The following is a 24,943-nucleotide window of genomic DNA, read 5'->3' as shown; positions in this document are numbered from 1 at the left end:
TTAAGGAAGTTCAGACATTTCATTAAGTCAAATGTCAAGTCGTTTGTTATCATTATTTGCTACATAGTTAGTTGACTAAGTCCCAATGGGTAATAGTTGTTTATGTGTGTGTCTGTTTGTTTCCCACAAGTCGTAGCAAAGTCTTGCAACGACTTGCTCTATAATGCTCTGTATTAACCTGCACACTCTCAGAGGGAGCTCCATGACATGCACAGCTTTCCTGGTTTCTTTCTTTAAACTTTCTGTCCTCTTGGCCTGCTGTCTTTCTATTTTTCCTGGCCCCTCATTCTTTCCTGCACTGTAGCACGTTTGGAACATGCTTGAGTGAATGTATGTCTGATCTGTGTCCAGCGCGTCACGCCCTAAACTCTGCTGCTCTTGCGTAACATGCAGAGGAACTGAGATGTTTATATGAGGAACAGCGTCATGAAATACTTGGCATGTCTTGTAGGCTTGGGTGAGAGGGTGAATGTGCCTATGAAACGCGGCAAGGATTGTGAACTTTAAAAAACTTTGTGCAAAAGAACCTTGTTATTAAGATGTATGCTCACATTACACCACACAGTTTAGTTAGGACCTGCTGTAGTTAAAAACAATAAAGATACCAAGTATAACATCTTTGAAAGATAAAAACCCATTTTATTCATTTAAAATGCACTGTAAATTGTTGACGACTTATGTGGACTTGATGTCCACAGCGGTTCCAAGACAAAATATTTCTCCTTCAGTAACCACTGGATGACTTGTTGGCTGGAATTTTCATTCACTGACACCTCACTTAAGCAAGTTTTGGCAAGGTAGATCAGGTTGGGTAAACTATTACAAACTCTTTAAACATTGCACAATCTATGACAAATGCTCCTGAGATACTGGGTATGTCTGCAGCTAATGCACTGCACACACCCTCCAATCCACTCCATGCAATCATATTCTTGCCTTGTAAGGAACACAACATTTTCTCAGTTATTTCAACTATGATTTAATCAAGGGTGTATAATTCGGGACAGTTAAGTGTGGGCCTCTTATTTCGAAGCAAACTTCTATAGACTAAATGTAAAATGACAAACCTCAGAGGACTAGCATTAGCTAGCATTAGCCCTGCAACGTCTCTGTTTTTGTGAAAGCAAGCCACTTCCTTGGCCCCCCCTCACACACGAGGGAGAGTGGAGCGGTTGCATAACATTAAGGGTTTGCTCTGCAGTTGAACTGGTTAAGTGTGTACGAATGTGCGTTCATGTGTGCTTGTATGTTTTTTGTCTTTAAGCAGTGGCAGCATTGCTGAGATCATAGTTCAGTTAAAATGGGCTGGCAGTGAATTTTAGGGAGGTCACCCAGGACACAGAAGGCCAGGGAAGAATGTGGTATGTTAAAACCCACATTTAGATCCAGGAAAAAACATTCAGACATTCCTGTGTGTGCCTGGGTGTGTTCTTATGTGTGCCCTAGTCCATGCAACAGCTTCAACACTGGGTAAATCATGTAGGTTACACAATGTACTCCAACATGCTTCACAATAACTCAGTTCAGATAAAGAGGCTCTCTGACGACGGAAAAAGTGGTGTGTCTGGATTGTTAACTAAACTTGCTGGAGCCACAAAGATGAAATTACAGGAAAGCTTGTGAAGTGTAACATCTGGCCATATTTTGCTCTGAGCACCAGCATTGTGCAACTGTTTCAATACATTTTTTTGATTACTTTGCTCTTTGCAAAGCATCCTTTTTGTGCCAATCTCCAAAAACCAGCAGGCCAACGGGGGGAAAGGTAATTCAACAAGTGCAGACACAATAACTTTTTGGATTACAATGGTACAGCAGCGGTTCCTTTCTGTCTTCTATCTCCTTTCTACTGTATATTTCTGTGCGTCTGTGTGAGTTGGTTCAGCCAGGACGACAGCTGGTAATGCATACGCACTTCAAGCTACTTTTTGCATCCGTGCAACGCCTGTATGTTAGCTTAGGTTAATACTTGTATTCATATGGAAATGTCACCCCACAGTTCTGCACTGCTCTGTACTATTTTTCATATGTATTTGTTGATTATGTAATTTGAACCCCAGAGTGGCGTCCGTGTGTATGTTATCAGCAGGGTGGTTTTCAGGACATAGTGTTTCCTCATCTGTAGTCTTCATGTTGCATAATGGCTGTACTGTATTGTTACCACAGTGAAGCTGTGAAGAAATTCTAGCCTCACCACATTGGGTAGGAGGAGGTTTTTTACAGCTCTGGGGTTTTCCCTGGATTTTCCAGAACCATAGGTTGTAGCATTGCCAGCAGTGTGACTTTGATGCAAAAGTCAAGACAAAAAAAAGAAAGCCCAAAAGTGGCAGTGAAGTTGAGGTCGTTTTAACACTCACTTAAGGCACAAGCTGTAATACTCAGACAAACACTAACCACAGTAGTCCAAGTTATTAATGTTTTTTGATGCTGGTAAAGGTTTGTTTACCATCCTGCACATCTTTTTTATATAGAAAAATATGGCCTTATTTAAAAAAGCAGATTTGTCCTTTAACCCTGGCTTATAACAAGCATCGATGTATGACATATATTACTGACATTGTCGTTACTGACATTAATGCTGATAAAGCTGTGCGTTAGACCCACTACTGACCCATAGTCTCTGTCAGTGTTGTACATCTAAACCTGGACTCATATACTTCAATATAAAACGGCTTATAGTTTCAGTTATTTGTTGTTGACCCGGAGGAGTTGGGAGGGCAGCGTGCGGTTCTATTAGTGCTATTTGCCCGAGATCCATCTTTATACAATAGCATGCCACTGTCTTAGATTAGTAGCTTAGTTTGTGGTTACTCTGGTGTATTTTAGGCTGTCGTTCAGTGAAATGATTGGTTTTTGGCAGCAGTATGACATTTTGAGTTCACATAGCATTTGTTTTGGACTTGTGTATATGTCATTGTAGAGTGGTGTTTTGATCACCAAATCATCCCTTTTGCCTTAAAGTAAATGCTTATTCAAATTTAATCTGGTTTTATACAGCCATTAATTATATCTTTCAACAGATTCTCTAAAAGACGCGCCCCTCATATTCTGTAAAGAAAAACTGAGATGGTCAACAATCTTCTTCATCAACTTTGGGTCTAATTTGTCACTCTCTCAATGGACCTTTCAAGTCCACAGTCAGGCAAGGATTATACCTTATGCTCCAGTCGGCCCTTGGTGTTTTTAATTCACTTTCAGCAAATGGGTACAGCTTTCTTTCTCACTTAGTCATCTGGATAGTTTTTTGTGTTTGAGGGGAAAATCTATTGAGTTTTGTGAATTTTATGAGCATAACTCTGCAGATAGAAGTCTCTGGCAGAAGCTTTCCAGTGCTTGTCATGCTCTAATGTGCTGTTGCCATGGTAGCATGACACAGCAGGGCCTGGTGAGGTGACTGTTGTGTCCTGTGGGTGCTGGTGACGTAAAACAACCTCCCACAATGAAAATGGATCACTGGGCTATGTGAATTATTCAGCTAAGAGCAGATCAGGTGGAAGGAAAGCTAGCTATCATCTTAGCATGCCTTTCAGATTTGGTCAGGTTGTGCTTGGCTTCCTTCACCTAGGTGTGATTCCTTTGTCACACAGGTGTTGTATTACCTTGGCACCTAGTTGCATTGAAATGGTAGATGTTGTTGTCAAGTATTTGATGTGGATTTCAGATGTATGGCTTTGCTGATTTCTTCTTGGACAGTCTAATCCTCAGTAGGCCCTGACAAGTAGCCCCGGGCCTTCTTGATAAGAAGCATATGTTTGAGTTTTGCTGACTGGCTCACAATGTCAGTTTCACTCTACAGTTTCCATGCTAGAAGAAGAGTGGTTTTGACATGGCAGGGGACTTGATATTGGTTTGGGATGTTACACAGTGGAAAGACATGTAGCAGTTAAGCAGTGTGTGTAGTTTCATGTTGTCTGTCCTAGATTGTTCTGGTGGGAAGCCACACATGCCCGATACCTGCTGCTAGGACTTGTGTATATAGTGCATTATGAATTATACATGATCAGTCACATTGAGTGCTGTATTTGTGTAAACCTGTTGCTAAATCCCCTCTTCTTACCTGCGGGCTCTTTTTTTATATCAAAGAAATAATTACAGTGTGTGCTGATACTCATATCCCTGTTTAGCCTGTGAGTTTTTCTCTTTTTCTTTTTCTAATAAAGCTCTTTCTATATTTGTGCATGTGTTCATGCTTGTATTCAAGCAGCTTATTTATGGTCTTCATATGGACCCCAGAAAGAGTAGTTGCTGATGTTGTCTAGAGCCACAGTTAACGCAAGGAAGCACAGCTTTCCATCACCCTCCTCTCTCCCTCCTCTCTTCCTTATAGGCAGTTAAGACATGCTGTATTTGGTCTGCTCTTATTTTTCCTTTTGATTTCGGCTGAATTGTGGTATCGCATTTGTAATCTTCATAATTGTCTTTGATTGAGCCTGATGGTCTATAGAGATGTTCCAATACCATTTTTTCCTTCCCTATACTGATTTCCAATACCTGGACTTTGGGTATCGGCCAATACGGAGGTACCAATCCAAAACTAGTCCGTATTTTTTTTTTTTTTTTTTTTTTTTTTTGTAGACTGCTAACCCTGTATGGATGTAATATGATTGCTATTGTTTTTGTATGGCTTGGCTCAGGTTAAACCCTTTGTAAAACAGAACAAACCCATTCAGAGAATGACTGCCATTCAACTAACTTGTGTGGTTAGAGCAGCGAAGAAGAATTGATATCTGGTGTGTAACGTTAAGCAGAGCCAATGGAGCTACCTGGGAAGTAGCAGGGTCTCATTTCTAAATTTGGGAAATCGGATTGGTGCATAGACTCACATACTCGCCAATACCTGCGATACTGGTATTGGTACTGGAACAACTCTTATTGCATTAAAAGCTTGTGAAGTTACCTTACAGTCATAGTTCAGTGTTCTATGTTCTTGTGGCCTGTATTTTATTTATGTTCTTAATTTTCTTTGACTTCTGCCTTTTGGCGCATCCCCACCCATTTCTCTGGGTTAACGGCAACATTTTCATGGAAGTATTAGATGGGTGGAAGGTTAAGTCATTGAAAACCTTTCTTTTTTCCAAAATAAAATCAAAGATGAGTTTATTAGTCTTAAAGAGCAGCTGTATTAAAAGAGACTTTTAATTTTCCGTTTCCATCCTTTACCAAGAAAGGACTTGGTACAAGCATTTTGAAAATGGAAGAGAAAGTTATCACGTTTGATATTCTAGAGATGTTTTTCAGGTGATCTTTGCTTTCAGTCTGTATTCTTCTGGTAGCTGCACATCGTGTTCACTGACATGTAACTTGATCTGTTGTCCCTCACATTAAGCCTTAGTAATGCAGTGAGGTATGCTTGAAATGTAATCATGGATGAGCTTTGTCTACCCGTGTTAAAGCACTGGGTTCATGTATCCTGTACTGAGTCCTATCTCATCACTGTTAACACACTGATATACTGTAGGTGTACCTGAAGTGTGTTATCCCAGTTCTCTGAACACAGTAGCGGTGTACTGCAATACAGTCATCTGCAGTGTTTGTTCTTGTCCTAACTGCTGCTCTCTAGTGTGACTAGTTAGTTCTGGAACCTGGTCTGGCTGCCAAACACTTATGGGTGTGTGTGAATGCGTGTGTGTTATACGTGTGTTATGTGATCAGCTGTTATGGCTCTGGAAAGCTGGGGCCATTGCTACAGCATTTATCAGGCTGGCTGTATAACCGTAGGCAAAAATGCATACACCACCTCTATTTTAGGTTTATTTCTGTGTGTCCCCTTTAACCCCGTGCATGGAATTCCAAAATGCTATGCAGTAACATCTATACATCAAGCTTAAAACTGTAATTAGCAGAAGTACTGTCAAAAGAAGGCTGTAAAACTTTTTGTCGCGGCTCCTTTTCACTTTAAACATTAAGCAACAGCAGAGGCCATGAATGAGATACCAAAGTTTAGCCAGAATTTTCCCATCTGTTTCCTTGTCAGGCATTTAAAATCTTAAGAAGTTACCTTATTTGGCCTAACTTCACCTCAGTCTGTGCAATGTGAGTTAAGCTGAACTGAAATCTGTGTAAGAAAAGTGATATCAAGACTGTGTAAGTAGTTCTTATTTTGTAATGGTTGATTCTTTTGTTTTGCCAGCGTGATGCTTCTCTATGTGCTATTTTTATTTATTTTTTCTTTTCCCGTAATGTAATTTTGATGACATGTTTAAATGTAATTTGACAACATTATAGTCAGTTCGTATTTATTTCCAGGCAAAGTTTTTTGTAATCTGGCGTCTTCCAACTTTCTTGACTGCAGCACTTAGAACTAGGAAAACCACGAGCAGTGTCTCATTCCCCGCCACGCAGGATTGATCTGTAAAATATTTGTGGCAGTATCCCCCAAGGCTAGTTTTAGTGTTGCATAACTCGACGTCTTCCTCTTGAAGGAGCAGTAGGAAATGGCAAAGTGTAATTTCCTTCTCGGGGCTAAGGAGGGCAGAAAGCATGAGCTGTGCTGTAAATGTGATAGACGTGACATCTGCAGTTGTGAGACTGCACATAGAAACACACAAATGCTCACAGTCACACACACAGAGAATGATGAGCTATGGCCCCATTTATCACCCTGTAATACTGTTACATTATGGTCTTGCGTCCGGTGGTTGCTTGGCAACAGTCATTTCCCCAGTGGTCGTCACAGCAGTGGTTGCTATTTGCAGCACTGTTGCTCAGCTGCCTTGTCCAGGCCTAATAGCCCATTGTTTTCCTGCACCGTCTCACACTACTGTCGCAAGATTACGAGTCCCATTTGAATTGTGTAAGTGACAAAGTCCATTCGTTGGAATAGATTTAATGCTCTGTTGCGGTAACACTGCATGCACGTCACAAGGTTGTAATGCTCAATTGAGGTTCCTGAATAAATGTTTGTGATAGCTTGATTTCTGGCACAGTGACAGTCATGTATTCTTAGGCCTAACATTTAATAGGTCCAATAGGGTCATATTAAGTGTAAAACCTCTGGTCTCCCTTATTGTCTTGTAAGATCTGATGAAGGTCTGATTAATTTTGCAAGTGAGGTGAACAGTGTGTGGGAGATTTTTCTTTTATTTAAATCATGAAGTGATAATGAAAAGGATTTCTCAAGAATCTGTACAGATCATTCTAATATGGTACATGAAAGACACCCATTACATAGCTATGGTGTATTGATGTGAAATGCAATAATATACATATAAACTTCATGCATTAAAATCCCAAGATGTTTGTACTCAAATTTGTGATAATTTCAGAGGCTGTAGTATGAGTTGAATTAGCTTGCATCATACTAAAAGATATCTTGTTCCCATATCAAGAAACACATTGTGAAGTCTTGTAGCCATTTTATTCACCCCTTATACTACGTATGGTTGGCAGGGTTTGCACCATCCACTAAACTATCTCACACTTTGGTTCACCAGAAACAGTCACTGTTAAGCTTCTCGTTTTGAGCTTCAGTCGTCTTACAAAAGGTGCAAATAGTCCTGCCACTCTTGTGAATGTTGTGGCATTTTGTCCTGTCAGTGTGAATATTTTTTATTTTACATGTGATCAGCTCCTAGATGTAACCCATCTCTGCCTCTCCTTCCTCTCTGTAGGGCTCCAGAGATTATTTTGGGACTGCCATTTTGTGAGGCTATAGACATGTGGTCACTGGGCTGTGTGATAGCTGAGCTCTTCTTGGGCTGGCCTCTCTACCCCGGAGCGCTGGAGTACGACCAGGTAACATTTCTCACACGCATGTATGCAAGAACTACAAGCTGCAGTATCACATGCACACACACTCCAAAGAAGGGAAGGATAGACCCTGAAGGTGTATCTCCTTCTCCTGCTGAGGGACTAAAGGGGACAAAATAAACACAAAGAAACAGTTTTTCACAGATTACAAAATATTTATTTAATGCTTATAATTCTTAGGTATCTGCTTTCACTCCAGTCATAACTCCACAGTATGTTCATTATATAGTTAAACCTTTATTTGTTGTTGCTCCCTGATCTCTCTCTTGTTGTATGACGAAGTCCAAAAAATCCAGCATGAAATCCACATAATACTAATCTGAGCTGAGTGAATCAGGAAATTGTTCTTGGCACTGTGCGATGATCTTCCCACAGGGTTGTGTGGCCTAAACTACACAACTGGGACTTTAAATGGAGTCCCCCGGCGAGGGAGAGGGAGCATGGGAAAAGGCCCAGATGAAATTCACAGACCAGTACAGGATTACCCTGTGTTTGACTATAGGCAACTCTGTGAAGACCAGAACGATGGCCGTCATGTTTTAAGTGTATGAGTTTAGGAAAATGAAAAGCTTGAACACTGCGGTATTGTCATCTCTTGGCATTTATTATTTCAGGAGAACATAAATATTTGACCTATTATGGGAAGCTACAAAGTTCTCCAAGGCTCTCAACTTACTTGGCTTTTTTGCCAAACAAAATGTTTGAAATATGTTGGACTTCCGTAATACATGCAGAACCAGACATTCTTGTTTATCTGCGTTGTTTTAAAGAATTGGCTACTTTTTTGGTGAGGCCAGGTTTTGGAGGGGTTTTTCTTTTTGTAAGATGTGCCTCCAGCAGCAACTAGCAGTTTGGACAATCATCAGTCAGAGACAGTGGCTGATGGAGCTTTACTGTGCAGTGACAGCTCTGTTGTACCAGTGGGCCATGCCAGGACACACACTCACGCGTGCACATTGAGCCCCCAAAAGTATGCTGTGCTATGCCAAGGCTCACTGCAGTTCCACTCTACACAGCAAAATGTATTTATAAACATAAGCCTGATGGTAGACATGTACACACACACACACACACACAAAATGCACTGTGGTGAGCGTTCACTGCACTATCAGCAGGTTCTCAGTCCAGTGCCCTCTGGCTGGTGAGTGTGTTTGTTCTGGGCCGTAGACACGTGCGTGTGCGATCATGCACGCACGCATACAGGCTGTAAAAGGATTTCCTCTGGTCATGGGGTTTCTGGAGTATCATGTAACTTTGAGAGGGGCAATTAAGACAGACCAGAGAGTTGAATGAATTCTTTTGGAAAGTCAGCACATATCAGGGAAATTAAGTGCTGCTTATTTCACAGGAGTTATCCATAGGTATAGTCGATCAAATGCCACTGGAACTAAAAAAGGAGACTGTAAGCAAAAAGAATGACATTATCTGTAAAAATGAATTTTTATGGTTAGTGGAGCTGTCCAACGTAGTCAAGCACAGGCCATGTTGAGAACTTAGTGGCACATGTGATCAGTTTGCATGATTCAGTTGTATAATGTTGTTAAGGTAACTACAACAAACTCTTTGTGCGGTAGATTTTCCTGTCTGCGTTTGTTTAGGGTGATGAAGTTACTCTGAGCTAGGGCCGCCCCCTAGTTAATCACTTTTTTGATAGTGCAGTAAATGATAGCAGCGTGGTTGGCTGTAAACTTTACAAACCAAGTCTCGAAATATCCTAACCACAAAATGAACTGTGATGGAAGTATAGAAGTCATGTCTGTTGGCTGCTCCAATGCTCTCCATGCTGCTGACAGGTTCAAAAGAGTTTCTAGTGACTTTACTGACAAACGCTGGTACAACCTCGTCTACTGCCTTACTAGTGACAAAACTCTGAACTGGTCCTCAATGCCTTGATGAGTTCTATAGGATCATGTGTTTAGTGATTTGATGCAGACTCTGGTCATAAGATTGACATCAGGGACTGATGCAAAACATTTAATCTGTAACTTAAAGTTCAAATAAAGAAATTGAAGACACAAGGCTTCGAGGAAACTTTGACTTTGAAATTGAACACACAAAGTGCTGTGTCCTTGGTTGTATTCTGCATGGACATTTTATAAGTAATAAATGTTTAAAAAGCTCTTATCATAAACTGAACAGTCAGTGAATGAAATACACCGTCACTTCTTTCCTCTGTCATTATACTGCACATGGATGTCTTTATTTTATTTTTCCTCGTAATTTTCCTCTTCTCCCCCTCTTGTGTCTCTCTGCTCAGATCCGGTACATCTCTCAGACTCAGGGCCTGCCTGCCGAGCAGCTGCTCAACAAGGGGACCAAGACATCTCGTTTCTTCTCCAAAGAGTCTGACTCTCCCTATGCCACCTGGAGATTAAAAGTACCTGCACACAAGTTTCACCAATATACATACAGATAACATGCGTCTTATTAGCAAACATGTAATAGCCCTGCAAAGTACACATCCTCCAGTCAGTCATACATCAAGTGTTTCTTGTGCTGGTGGGCAAATGTACACACATTAAAAGGGAAGGTGAGACAGGCAATTCAAGAGAATATCCTTGCAGTGAGGGAAAGCATAAAGTGGCATAAAGTGCTTTCTCTATAGGAAACAGCTGCATAAGCTTTTCAAAACAGGACAAAGCCAGCACACCCCGAGGAAAGCTCTAGGAAATGTGAAACTGTGTTTAGACTACCTGAGCTGACTCTAAATAATTTTTAAATGAATGTGAGCCTAGTATTTATCTGTCCATATACTTCTCAGCAAAACCCTACAACCAAACAATTTGACCAAGTAGATTTCCATGGTTTGTTCCCACTGCTTGTGTATATTTCATCTAATACTTTGACCTTACATTTGTTATTATTTAAACATAATGAATCCGGTGGTTGATTTGAACACACAAGAACCATCACACTGCGTGGGAAGAAGTGAGTTCATTTAAGACAGTACTGCACGGCGATAACCTCACATTTTTAAGAAGTCTCCACTGTACCAGATATTCACTGCTCACCCTCAGGGTGACAGCTCTGTTGAACCTGACTGTGCAGACTTCTGGGACCTCCTCACTAGCCCAACCGGGGATGGCTGGGATTATATGTCTAACTCTGCTACACATGGTGGATCAGGATCTCAATCACAACACATTATAACGGCATCCATGTGATTATAAACAGTCTGCCAGTACATGTTTAGATTAACCAGTAAAGACTGGGAAAAATACATTGAGGAATAACACAGATGTCAATGTCACGATGTGTACCATCATGCCTCTTCTTGCTCCTCATTGCCGGAATGCTGTATGAAATGCTTGGTTCAGTGTGAACAAGTAAAGGCGAGCCTTCATTGCAGTGATAATGTGGAGTTTTTGCGTGGAAAGGGCTTAGAGACGCAAAAATATGTTTATACAAAATTGTTACCACACTGCACCTACATTATGTGGGTTTTTATTAACTTGATATTTCTGTTCCTCCAGACGACAGACGAGCATGAGAAGGAGACGGGACTTAAATCTAAAGAGGCCAGAAAGTACATCTTCAGCTGTCTTGATGACATAGCACACGTGAGTCCAACCAACCAAAATGACTTTGAGCAACTTCAAAGCATGCTGAAGTAATCCACCATAGCAGGTGTAAGAGATAACAGACAACTTCAGGTTCATGTTTGGACACACAGCACTGTTATCTGGTTTTGTGGCTGTAAAACATTCAACTCAACTGATCAATTTCCTGGGTTTCTTAATTAACTGTGGTGTGTGCGTGTGTGCTCCTCGCTCCATCTATCAGGTGAACCTGGTGCTGAGTCCTGATAACAGTGACATGCAAGCAGAAAAGGCTGACAGGAGAGAATTTGTGTCTCTGCTAAAGAGCATGCTGCTAATCACTGCTGAGGAAAGAACAATTCCCTCCAGCGTCCTCAATCACCCCTTCCTCACTATGACTCATCTGCTGGACTACCCACACAGTAACCAGTAAGGCTGCTACAACTGCCATTCATACAAAATGTGTTGGCTTGTCTTCTGTTTTTTTTTTTCTTCTCTGTAGTAACTACTAGTGTACAAAGAGATGGCATGCTTTATTGTTGAATATCTATGAACTCGAGTCTTAAGACATTCTTCCTCATCCTGGTATCGCCTTTGACCCCCTCCAGTGTGCAGTCATCTTTCCGCATCATGGACATGTGCCACAGTCGGCCCACCAATGCAGTTTTTGACGCTCTGAATCAGAACACCATTCATTTCTCAAGACCTCCTGTAGCCCCCACAGCCTCTTCTGGCCTCCCTCTGGGCTACAGCAACATACCAGTCCACACTCAGGTGAGAGCCATGTGTGTGTTTCCTACCAGCAGATTTTCTGTTTACTGGATCAGCGCATATTTTCCCTCCTTATTATATTTTCATTGCTTCAGTAATCCTTTATACCAATGTGACAAAGATCTTGATTCACATTAGTGAGTTGTTTTTTTTAATTACTCACGCTAGTTAAGTCAGTGTCGCTCCACATGGCAGTGGGCAGATTATTTCAGTTTCAAATTACACCTCCACTCAGTGGTCTCTTGGTGACACCCCATTCTTTCCAGACAGAACATAAATAAGCACATATAAATATCACCAATCCTTGGTTATGTAATGTTTCTGTGGAATGTGTCTGGACTGTTGACCTAATGTTGCCCTCTTCAGGGGGAAAGGTGCTATGACATATGATCTCAGAATATATTGATCTTCATGTGTCTGTCACATGTGATCTGTCAATCATTATGAAGAGTTATTGCTAATCTTCTTGCTATGTGTGCACTTCCATTTTGATTCTCTTCTTTGTCACTCACTTAATTTACTCTAAAACCATATCAACACTACACTTCACAAATGTTTCCTTTCTCTCCATTCTCTGCCAACTCCTCCTTTTGCTCTTCTGTCTACTCCTCCTTATGCTTTTCTGATGCAGACTATAACCCAGTCAGCTCCCTCAGTGTTGCATCCTGGGATAGCTCTAGCAACTGGGAATGGTCAGTTTGGTTGCAGTGACTCATTCCCACCTGCCCTTCTTCTTTGTCCTCCCACCATGCAAGGTATGTAGACTGCACAGTGCTTATACTGATTCTGTAACACATTTTTAGTAAAATGTTATTGAGTGACTTCATAGCTTCACCAAGCTTTTTTGAGGTGCATAAATGACAGGTGATATGTTATATCCCGTTTTTTCTTAAAGGAAACCTTAACCAACCAACAGGGTATTCTGTTCCAATGGTAACTCAGGCACCTCCCATTCAGCCCTTGCCAGTAAGGCCTGGTATAATTGCTCAGGTAAGACGCAACAAACTCGAGGTATAAGAAAGATTCTCCATGGGTATGTAGCTTGTCTTTGGACTAGACTTTTCTCAAGGCCCCATCATAACAAGCCCTTATTCATATTCATGTGCTGGCTTCACTTCACTTTGACTCTGTACGTCAGTCCAGCATGTCAGGAATTTGCATCTCTATTACAGCAGGGCCACCTGCTTGAATGTGTGTCTTTCACAGTCAACATGCTAGTCTTGAGTCGATGATTCTGCTTCCTTCCTGCGGTATAATTATAAACTGGCTCCTATGAAACCCTGCTAATTCAGTGACATTTAAATTGTAAGAAATGTTCCAATTCGTGTTATTTTGTCATTTAAAACTGAAAGTTTATGTGATGAAACGGTAAAATAAGTCACATAAGAAGTACATCCAGGGACTCGGGTGAGAAACTATAGAGATTTAATTAGAGGCTACAAAGTACTGACAACTAAGTTTTTAAAACTTCTTTCTCTCTGGTCTTCTGCACAGACATGACTTGAGTTTCACAACAAGCTTGTTTTATGGGGAGACAGGGGGTTGTGACGGGTTTGCCATGGTTGAGAGTGTGGTGGAAATTCTCCTTTGTGAGGTTTGAGAGTTGCTAAGTCTCTGAAGAATTTCAGACTTTAGCGTATGAATCAGATCTCTTTAATAACACGCAGCGTGGAGGGAAGGCAAAAGTGTTCTCTCTTGTCCTCTAAAATGTTACCCACTTAAGTACAGAAACAGAGAGAAGGTTACCTTCATTTACAACAGACAGAAATAGTTTTCTTTCCATAACAAAGACCCTTTAATGTTTGGGTGTATCCTGCCTTTCCCAGGACAGTGACCCTTTGATGTTTTAGATTGACAGTAAATGTCATCTTATCTTTATTTCTGTATCCTCCCATGCAGAGGATGTGCTCCACCTGTGGCTTTCTGACACCTCAAGCAAAATGCATTGTCCCCTCCTCCTCTCACATCCTGCTCTTGTCTACAGCACAATGATCACTGACAGGAAAACTACGTAATTTCTTACAAGAGACAGCCCTGAAACTGTTTTGGAGTCAGAATGAGTGTACTTTGGCCCATCTTGGGCACAGCTCAGTACAACATTGCACATTTAAACTGGTATTAAAAATGCAAAACTGCATTTTGCAGACAAAACATGGTTTGACTCCTCTTTGGTTGAAAGTGCCAAAGGCAAAGCCCAAACCTTGATGTCAGTCCTAGGTTCTGGGGAGCTAATACAGATCATAGCAGTGGGGATCATGGGATGGTTTGTTGTACAACATCCAAAATGTCTCTGCTCTATCTCTGTAGCAGGCCTGGTCTAGCCGTGGGCAGCAGCTCCTCGTACCAGCAGCCTGGCAGCAGATGACTCCAGTGGGTCCTCCTCCCTCTCACCCCCCTCCACCACCCCCATCCTCCCTTACCAATGACGCCACAGCCGGACCACAGAGGATCGGCGACTGGGGGTGAGTCACCCTACTCTGAGTCAACCAAACAGAGTCAGGGAAATTCCCTGCTGTAAGACTTCCACTAGTAAAAAGTTGTTTGTTGCATTTAATGTGCAACATGCAGTAAAGTAACTTGGTTACTGTCAGCTTTCTGTTGTGACATTATTTTTTTAAAAATGTAATGTCAGCATTACCAGAATCCTGCAGGATAAACACCATTTCTTGTCCATGTGTATGCTCATTAAGGATTCTAACAACATGTTTAGGACTTAAAATTGTGCATAACAAATATCCAGCAGAAGCCATTCAAATATAAAGTTATGTAATATTTTTCCGGGGTTGTCGTTATGAATGTTTATGGTATGTTATCTATTCCTGTCACTTATTTTTAGCCAAAGTACCATAATGCATTTTGATTCTCTTGCATCTCCATTAGTTTTTTTCTATTTTTACCATTTAACAGGAAAGTTCGTCCCTACACTTCAGTGATGCAACAGCCTCTCCTGACTAATCAGATGTCAGCCCTCTCCGCCCATCAGCCAATCAACATTGGCATAGCTCATGTTGTGTGGCCACAGCCAGCCAATAAAAGGAACAGACACAGTTACAACAGGTGAGATCCTGCTTCATGCCTTTGAAGTTGAACTGCTCAGTCATTATTTATATCTAACATATCAACTGTCCTCTTCAAAGGAACTTGTCACACCTCAACAACACCCACATATCAGCATGTCGGACCCCCAAAATGGCTGACGTAGTTAACCAGGCAGCGGCACAAAGGGAGCGGTCTCAGGCGGAGGTGCCTCTGGTGGAAACCAGGCAACCAGAAGTTCACAACACTGGAGAAGAGGTTGATGGCGTAGAGGAGGAAGTGAGCTACTTTAAGGAGGTGGTACCTAATGGTAACAGCCAGCTTGACCGGTCGGGTCAGCAACAGCGAGATGTGGCAGTTCTGATGGGAGACACACCAAGCCCTGCTCCCAGTGTGATCAGCATCCACAGTGAGCTGACTGACGGAGAGGATGAGGTGGATGATGAACATCCGAGATGTCGTTTGAGCGAGTGAGTAACATATAATGGAAATGGAATTATCAAAATCAATGTGTACAAATCTTATAAAGACTTATGGAAGAACATACTAATGCTGAACAGAGAATAGTGGTCTATAACTTGCATATGATCATATGTGGGTTGCATGAGGCCGATACAATTCCAGTACTGATTAAAATGTGTCAGTATCCATACCTGTGATGAAGTAAAATCCACATTTGGTAGCTTTTGTGCTCAAAAACAGCTCAATTCTGAAGCTGTTCTATAAATAGTTTTTATAATAAATATAGCAAATACTGATGAACACATATCAATTTCAGGCTGCAATTAACAACTTGCCTATTCTGAGTACGGATAGAGACAATTTAGTTTGTCGAATAAATGCAGATAATGGTGTACTAGCTTGTCCCTAATCCATTCTACTAATTTAAGATTTAAACTTGGTTTCAGCCACAGTAATGCTAACCTGCATTTCTCTGTCTGTAGGTGTAAAGAGGAGTGTGTGTGTGAGGCTTGCAGAAACACCAGTGTGTCTATGGAGAGAGTGTGTTCCCTCAGCAGCCCCGACAGCAGCCTTAGCACCAGTTCTTTTGCATCCAACTCACTCCAATCCAGCCCCTCTGTCTCACCGTGCAAGAGACCTAACAGGTAGTTGTCAGTGGATGTGTTTTCTTATGTCCAAATAACTATCAAAGTAATGTTCCACAAAGAAATTAACTCATCTTATTGTATTCAGCATGTCTGAGGATGACGGCCATGAGAGTGGTTGTGACACAGTGGAAGGCTCCCCAGCATCTGACACATCCACCTCCCCACGTGACAACAGTACATACCGCTACCTTGACAACAATAACCACAACAACCGCCCACCTTTGGCTGCGATGGTAGCGCCACTGCCTTCCCCTGCAGTGCAGGGCAGGAGTCCCCGTGGTGTCAGGACAATGGTGGTGCCACCAATGAGAGTGCAGAACAACAACACACAAGGATTAGAGGAGCGTGTCCTGAGAACCGGTCAGTGTACATTTTTACCTTTTCCAAGAGGGACCAAATATTGCTTTGTGTGCTTATGTACTGTATAACTGATTATACAAATGATGAATGAGAAGAAAAGGAGAGTTGAAGGCCTTAATCATTTTTGTTTCCATTTATAAGCTAAGAGTCAGTGATGCTCCCATAAAACTTACTTTGTATACTAACACCCTGAAAAGTTTGCGTTTTATTCAAATGTAAGTTCTCTTGCCACCTGTGATGTGGTCTGTCACCTGTGCTTTGGCGGTGTCTGCGTTGCAGGTCAAATGGAAGCAGTTGGGGCTTACCACCCCCTAGTGGGTCATAGAGGCTTTAACAGGTGATCAAAAGACAGTGGAGGACTGGCCACATTGTACCAATACCTCAGAGATGCATCCATAGGAGGCAATGCTAACATTACCCTCAGGGTTCTTTTTATGGCTTTACCTCCTCAAACCAGCAGTTTTCTGTAGGGAAAGTTTCTAAGGAAGAAGTAGACATTTTTTGGACAACTGCAGAGGTGTTGTATTCATTCCTCACCTTTTATACTTGATAGAGTCATAAATATATATGTATGTGCATAATTTATTTGAAATTCAAAACATCTTTGTATGCTTCAATGAACCAGACATCCCATGGCAAAAACAAGTTTTATTAATTTGGGTACTGTGCAGAAAAGGTAAAAACGATGGAAGCTCTGCTCATCTGAGCAGTCACTTTTGCTTGGAGTTTTTTCCCCCATTTTAATCCCTTAAGTGACTCTCAACAACCCTTCAAAAGAAAATCTTAACTGCAGCTTAAGGATCTAAAACAAATCCCTCCTTGTTTGACAACACGCTATGCCTCCAACAGTGATCCAGAATGTTTTACATTAGAAGAGAAAGAGTTTACTTCAACTGGAGTACAGCTAATATGTTTTCTGAACAGAAGTCTGTCTGTTTTCCCCTAGAAGAGGAGGAAAAAGTGGATGCATTTCATTTGGTATTGAGTCAGACCCCCATGTTTTCTCTGCTGGTTCTTGCCGTGTAGCAAAAGTTGCCCCCAGGCACTGATCTGGGATCAATTTCACCATTCTGTTCTACCCAGATGGAATTTTTTATTAATGGTAATGTGAGTTTAAACTGATACAGATCAGAGTCAAAGGATCAACTTTGCTCCTCGGGTGCCTTTTTCTGAGTGCCAACAGTCTGTTTCTTTGCCTTTCCTCAGCTGAATGGATTTTATCATTACGTTTGGTGGTACTGTGTTTTATGGAGGAGGCCCACCTGTTAAAAAGTTAAAGACACATTTGTTGATTCTTTGTTTGCTGCAGAAACAACATTTACATTACACTCTGACCATAAACTGAAAAAGTATCATTCCTCTACTACATCATTAACTTACATTTCATTTCAGGCAGGTAATTTTCTTATGTTTTGTAGGGTCACTGTCTTCCTATAATACCTCTTCCACACCGATTTTAACTCCGAAGCAGTGTGATGCTTAATGCACTATTTAGTAAGGCTGTGACGTTACCCCGAATTTTGCGATAAAAAATGCTGCGATACAGTCATGGGACTTGGACATTATCTACTAACCTATCAAATGGCTAGTTTACGTATAAATTTCATGGATCTAATGAGGGAAATCTGAATGAATGCCTGACCATGTCGTTGTATTGTTATGTTTGAACAACAGAGGGCGCAATCATACTGGTCAAAAGGACATACTCTTCTACTTTCCATCACCAGTATTACTACACCGAGTTGAGCCAAGCCACGCCGGAGATGGACCTGTTTCAGAGTAGCGCCAAATCGCAACCGCCTGCCTCTGAGCTGGCTACAGTGATTTCTCACCACTGTAACTAACCCGTAACAAGCCCCCCCCCCCCCCCCAAAAAAAAAATAATAATAAATCTATATTCAACTTGAGAAAGAGACTTTTTTAAGTACTTTCGGTATATGAGCTTTACTAACACTCAGACCTCCCCACACCAACCTCTTCACTCATTCTCTGGATCTGCTTTTCACTGCAAGAGTGTGTGTAGTTTGTTATTTGGAGCAAGCAGACCAACTGTCTGCTGCCACCGCTTCACTTAATGAGCAGAGACGCTCCAGTGGTGTGTTTAGCAGCAGGGAAACTACTGCTCATAATCCGCTGCATCAACTCCTCTGACTGGCTGGTTGTTTACTTTTATAAGCCTATGTCGAGAAAAACACAACGTCAACCCATTAACACATACAGACAACCTCTGAACATACAATTAAGAAATAAAAACGTGTCATTTACACTGACAAAGATTTTGTGTGGCTCTGGTAGTCCACTGGACAACAAGAGGGAGGGAGATCGGTGGTGGTAGCCACGCTGTACAACCAGAGGGAGAGATTGCTACTGGCTACTGACTTTGATATTGTTTTGAATAGTCCAATCATTCATTGCAAAAAATAGTTCATGGCTGCTTTTGACACATGCGTATTTCATGGCCAGCTACTTTTATTTTACTATAGAAAGCAAGAAAGCAGAAGGACCTTGAGTAAAAGTAGAAATAAATAATAAAGGCTGTTCACATCACATTGATTAATAAAGGTCATCTTTCTTCTTCTTCAATATTGTGATAAAAGACTGGACTATATATTGTGATGATATTGTAACTTGAGTTTTTATTACATCCCTACTATTTAGTGGTGTTTCTGTTTGGATATCTTGTGGAGTAAGTGAATAATGGCCATCACTGTATTTGGTGGGTTTATCTAATGTTGCATTTACCTTTTTAATTCATAAAATCTGTTGCAACCACTTTATGGAATAAACTCTTTGATAAAGTTTAAATCTCAGTTTTCCTGTGACTGCACTTAAACTAAGAAGACTGCTCTAGTTCATGCTGCTGTGTCTCATAAAGATTAGCTTGATGTGATGGTGTTCGTATGTTGCTTTCCCTTCAGCCTTTTCTGCTTTTGCTTTAAATGCAAATTTGTTCAAGTCTTCCTCTGTTCAATTCAAAGCCCTATCAGAAACGTTCAATTCAACTGCAGTTTGGTGCTGCTACATTTATTGTCCTTCATCAGCACTCAGGAGAACAATTTGGCTTTTTTTCTTCAAATTCACTTTTGTATTTCTCTGCTAACTACTCATATTTTGTTGTGGAAACAGTGCTCAGACTTTTGGGACCAGCCACATCATATGCATCTCTTGAGTCTTCCTCTGAAACACTTTTGTATACCTTGTAAAGCCACTCTGCACACACATAAACATTCTATGCCTGTCCAATTTAGAATTAATTTGTGCAGTAATGTGATTTTCTAAATGTTTGAAATAGACGCATAACATATCTTAAAATATTGCTTCTTACAGCTTTCTCGAGAACTGCTCATCCAAACAACTTCTCACTTGACACTGCACTTCCTTGGGTCCTCCAAATACAAGTGTGAAATCGTTCGGATTAACGGTTGTTGAGAAAATGAAAGGACAGGTGGACAGAGACTCCAGCCATTTCAGTGTGATTTTGCAATAGTTCCTAGAGGGCACCACAGGCATACAAACATTTAACCTCAACACATTTTTGGCATTGTGAAGTTCCTTGGGCTTGATTAAATTTAAACACACGTTTGCTTAAACAACATATTGATAACAATAGATAGGGGACATCTTGATCAGTTGATTTTAAAGTACGTTAATAAAGTGTCAATCCTCGGTAGAGACAAACATTCTCAGATGCCAAAACCTTGATTAGAGTTCTGAATTGGAATGTTTGGCGTTAATATCTGAATCTATTTCCTCTCTGGTATGCATGCTGTTTGTGTTTTGTTTTACTGTCTTCGCTTGCAGGTCATGTGGACTAAGCCTGCCATGTTTTTTTTTTTTTTACAGTATATTTGTCCTTGCTTGACTCAATTCTGTCTTCTCTCTGTCCCAGTCTCAGAGTCTTGGTCCCGGTCCAAAGGGCGCTGCAGCCTCATAGGACAACACAGCACTCCCTCCTCCGTCCCCCTCCTTCAATCCGTGCCCCCCCTATCCCGACAGCAGCAGGTGAACGGGCAGCAACAGCATCCTCTGGGCTTTGGACAGGTCAGTTCAGGTCTTTTCTTTTCACTTTATAATGTATGAGGGATTATGTTGGAGCTGACTGCTTCATAATATATCAGTGAATATTAATAGATGTGATATTTAAGGAGGCATCTAACTTTTTTATTGGTGGCCTTTTTATGGCTTTATTGATAGTACAGCTGAAGATATGACAGGAAACAGGGGGAGAGAGAGGGTGACATGCAGCAAAGGGACCCAGGCCGGGAGTCAAACCTGGGTCCGCTGCAGAGCCTCGGGACATGGGACGCGCGCTCTACCAACTGAGCTAAACGGCACCCCAGGGCAGCATCTAACTTAAATTTTCATTGTCAATTAATCTGTCAGTTGCTTGGTCTTTAAAATGAGAAAATGGTGAAAAACGTTGATCAGTGTTTCCCAAAGTCCAGGATGACATCCTTAAATGTTTTGTTTTCTCCACAACCCAAAGATAGTCAGTTTATTGTCACATAGAAGTAAAGAAACCAGAAAATATTCACACAAGTAGCCAGAATCAGAGAATTTGGACATCTTGGAAAAAAGTACATGATTGGTCTAATCTCTCGAAATAGTTTACAAATGGGTTGGTGCAGCACGAGTGATATTTTTGTCAGAGAAAAATGTGTGACAGGAAGATGAAATTGGTCTCCCAAATCAATTCAGCAGAAATGACTTTTTCTGAAGTAGGCTTTATTTTTTGAAACACTGTTGATTTAAAAGTAATAGGGGCACAAGAATAGATATTTTAACAGGGTTACACAACAGCTTTCAAAATCAGGTAGAGTAGCAAGTAACTATATTTCTGACGAGCCTCACTGAAAAGTTGAACCCAAGTACTCCGTTGTGATAGCTGGTGGGAACGGAAAATCAACAAGTATTCTGACACTGGTCCGTGGATCATTTGGTGCCGGGCCGCAGAGAAAGAAGAAATACGTTATTTTATTTCCGTTATATTGATGATCATACTTGGAAAGTTGTTTTATTTTGAAAAACAGATTCTCTTTTAACAACATCCGTCTGTTCCTGTTTGTGCGCTTGACACATACCTGTTTCAGTCATGGTATACCCTAAAAAATAAGCCCTCAGGCTAGCTAAAATGAGTGTAAAACAAACGTCTTCGGAGAGCTACTTTTCAAAGAAAAAAGGAATTATGATGAGATGGAAGAAGAGGGAGATGGACAACTGTATTCAAGTTGGCTGATAAAGTGGCTGAACTGCAGCTGCGGGGACGGTGAGTGGACAACTGCTGGAGACTGCCTGTTATCTTAGTAAGTTACGGAGCAGAAAGGAACACACTTCGGGTGTTTACGCACTTTACTCACACGCGCACAATTCCCCCCCTCCCCCCCGGTCCGTCATTATTATGTCATACATGAAACCGGTCCGTGCTGCAAAAAAGGTTGGGGACCACTGATCTAATCTGTAGCTCACGCAATTCTTTAACATGTTATATCTTGTTATTTTTATTTTTGTTATTCTTGTTCCAACTGAATAAAAACCTCAGTGTAAACAAGTGCCGGTTTAGTTCCATAAAACCACGTCTTCTAAGGTTTTTTTTTTTTTGTAGGCAACTGGACTTGTTTCAGTTTCTTGAACATGCTTAATCTCTGATCTGAGAAGCTTGTTCAGTTCTAACTAACTGGAGGGGAGTTTGCAGGCTTTAAACTCTGTGTGGGAGTGGCCTTACAGAGTCGTTCAGGACACGTGTGAGCTCTGAGTTTCAGAGTCTTTACGGTCACTTATGGGTTGTTGACCCAACCGGCCTTCATTTGGGTTGCTTGGGCTAGGTGAGCCCAGGTGTGAATGGTTAAGATGTCTGCGAAGGAAACTCAGAATTTCACATGGTCATTCAAGACATAGATGGATTCCCAATAATAACAAAATTGTTGAAGAAAAGACTTCAGATGTAAGTGGGCAGCCGAGGTTGACCTTAGGAGTTGGCTCCACCTGTTTACAGCGTTTTTGCTAAGCTGCTAAGCTAACCAACTGCTGGCACAGAGAGATATGAGTGCTGTCAATCTTCTCATCTAACTCTTAGCGAGAAAATGAATAAGCATATGTCAAACCAGTGCTTTATCAGACTGTGTAGGACCTGTGTGTTAACAGACTGTCATTGGACTCCTTCATTCTGTCTTGCAGGTGCAGCCGTACGGTTCAAACCACAGCAACAAAGAGTGGAACGGCAACTATGGGCCTCTGCGTCCGCACGCCTACATCCCCCCTACTGTCCACACACACGCCTTCACACACCTGTCGCACAGCAGCCCCACGCACACTTCGGCCGGCCCGCACACACACACCCTGCTGTCTTACCCACCCAATGGCCCCCTCACCGCTGCTCCCCACCCTCACCCCATCCTGCCCTCTCGCCCTCCTCCCCCTCTCCTCCAGCACAGCTACAGTCTCTCCCACCCCCAAGGAGGCGCTATAGTTCACCAGGTGACCCTGGGCATCAGCACCCATCCCCACCACCCTGGACACCCCGCTTCCCACCCACACAGGCTCCTCCCCTCCCCAACCATTCATCCACATCCTCAGCCCGGCTATGCCCCCCACCCCCACCAATTCAAACCTCCCTTTCCCCCTCATCACCCTTACATGGCCTCCCCCGCAGCCTACACAGGTTTTCCTCTGAGCCCCACCAAGCTCAGCCACCACCCCCAGTTCTCTTATATCTGAGGAGCAGGTCGGGACCGCAGCAGTACCTTCTGGTGAGGAAAGGCAATGGGAAATGGAGCGGGGCTGCGACCTGGGCAGGTAGAGCTAGCACAAGAGCACACAACGGACACTTGTGATGAAGAAGAAGATGACATTGTGGTTAACAATAGGAGAATGGTTAACGATGTATCATAGGGGATTGAGAATGAAAAGTAACAATGCTGAAGATAATGTTTTCTGGTGACACACAGCCTTTGTAATCTGGAGGCTTACATCAAAAGTCATTGATGGGTGTTTGACTGTCAGAGCAACATGAGCTCTGAGGGACCTCCCTTGCAAAATCACATCAGCTGACAGAGGAAATGATGATTGATTCAATTGCAAAGCTTTACAAGTGCGCATCACAAGAGTGAATGAATTCACAAATGATGACGATGAGGAAATTTTAATTAAGAATGTGTCCTGTGCACATTACCTCCTGTCATTTGTTGTTTGAGTAGTGTTCAGAGAATATGATCTAATTAGGGGCTGGAAATCATTTTTGTTGGTGTTGCTGTCAGGGCGTTCAGCCTCCCCTTCCCTTTATCTTTGTTGCCTTGTAGCATGTACTAGCCGGTCAGATCTGTTTCTTAAGCCATCCCAGTCTGTATTAACCAGGATTGAACGCTCCTGTATTTGTTAGAGGCAGTCCTAACTGCTGCCGTCTCCTAGTGCCTTAAAACCAGAGTCTATGACGTTACTTCAGGAGCTAATAGATTGTACATTTAAATGGGCTTGCAGCACTTAACTTTCAGACTCTGAATACGACGGGCTTATTGGATGGATATGAGGATATTGATTGTGGTTATGTTTTAATATTGTTGGACTCAGTTTGCTTTCTAACTCAGAGAATGGATTTACTTTAGCTACAGGCTGCACATTTAGGGCTTTGACTGAATGAGCTTTTTATGTACATAAAGAGTGATTTGATATTTTGATAATCGATTTCTATTCACTATAGTACTTAATTCATAACAGTATTGTCACTGTTTACTGTAACTGCAATACAATCTAGATAGCCTCTGGGTTGCTGTGTTTTTACGTTTTGCATTTAGGCATTAATGCATTTATGTTTTAGTTTTTGGGAGTGGCATAGACAAAAAAAATGTGTTTTTACTTCTAAATGCTTCTCAGTGTTTGAAATAACCTATCAACTTACAGTATCATTGCTGGGCTATGAGTGTTAGAGGTGTATCAATAATTGTTTCAAATATTTGTGTGTGACGATTACCTTTTGTTCATGTATTGAAGCCTGTTTCTCAGTTTTGATACATTCCTTCAGGGTGGATGCATAGCCTTGATTTTCTTGGTTTTGTTTGATTTCCAGTGTGTAGTAGAACTGCGTCTTTACCTGTCATATCAGCTGGTATTTTACTCCAATCAGCACCAAAGACTGTTTATTAATCATTTCTGAAGCATGGTCGATACTATTTCTCCTTTCACCTCCAGCATACTGTTGCAGTTATCAACATTGGAATATATTGTGAGAGCTCTATTTTAAAAATGAGGTTGAGGTTTTATTTTTCTGAGCTATGTTTGGCAAATTGTATTTGGAATGTATAGATAATAAGCTGCTATGTACTGATTATCTGCCACTTCGTAGCTGTGAATTTAGAGGATTAATCTGATTCTAGCCTGCATTCTTTCTTT

The 24,943-nt window shown here is 41.6% G+C and overlaps 1 protein-coding gene across 2 annotated transcripts in view; it reads left to right on the top strand.

The window, feature by feature from the left end:
* The window catches only part of hipk3a (homeodomain interacting protein kinase 3a), a 29,481-nt gene extending 6,068 nt beyond the window's left edge, over positions 1–23,413 (top strand). The window contains exons 5-18 of one of the 2 annotated variants that reach the window (XM_030425234.1): positions 7,608–7,731; positions 10,004–10,123; positions 11,220–11,306; positions 11,530–11,714; positions 11,894–12,059; positions 12,688–12,811; positions 12,952–13,046; positions 14,367–14,518; positions 14,964–15,113; positions 15,194–15,562; positions 16,037–16,198; positions 16,287–16,561; positions 20,451–20,602; positions 22,736–23,413. In XM_030425234.1, the coding sequence (XP_030281094.1) occupies positions 7,608–7,731; positions 10,004–10,123; positions 11,220–11,306; positions 11,530–11,714; positions 11,894–12,059; positions 12,688–12,811; positions 12,952–13,046; positions 14,367–14,518; positions 14,964–15,113; positions 15,194–15,562; positions 16,037–16,198; positions 16,287–16,561; positions 20,451–20,602; positions 22,736–23,275 (2,701 nt within the window). In that variant the 3' untranslated portion in view covers positions 23,276–23,413. Of the gene's footprint in view, positions 1–7,607; positions 7,732–10,003; positions 10,124–11,219; positions 11,307–11,529; positions 11,715–11,893; positions 12,060–12,687; positions 12,812–12,951; positions 13,047–14,363; positions 14,519–14,963; positions 15,114–15,193; positions 15,563–16,036; positions 16,199–16,286; positions 16,562–20,450; positions 20,603–22,735 lie in introns of both variants that reach the window. The other variant, XM_030425233.1, reaches the window with a different exon arrangement.
* Positions 23,414–24,943: the final 1,530 nt, after the last annotated feature.

Source organism: Sparus aurata, chromosome 8, assembly GCF_900880675.1.
Source record: "Sparus aurata chromosome 8, fSpaAur1.1, whole genome shotgun sequence".
Classification (NCBI taxonomy): Eukaryota; Metazoa; Chordata; class Actinopteri; order Spariformes; family Sparidae; genus Sparus; species Sparus aurata.
Note: the sequence above shows the minus strand (reverse complement) of the source record. Positions and strands in the feature narration are given on the sequence as shown.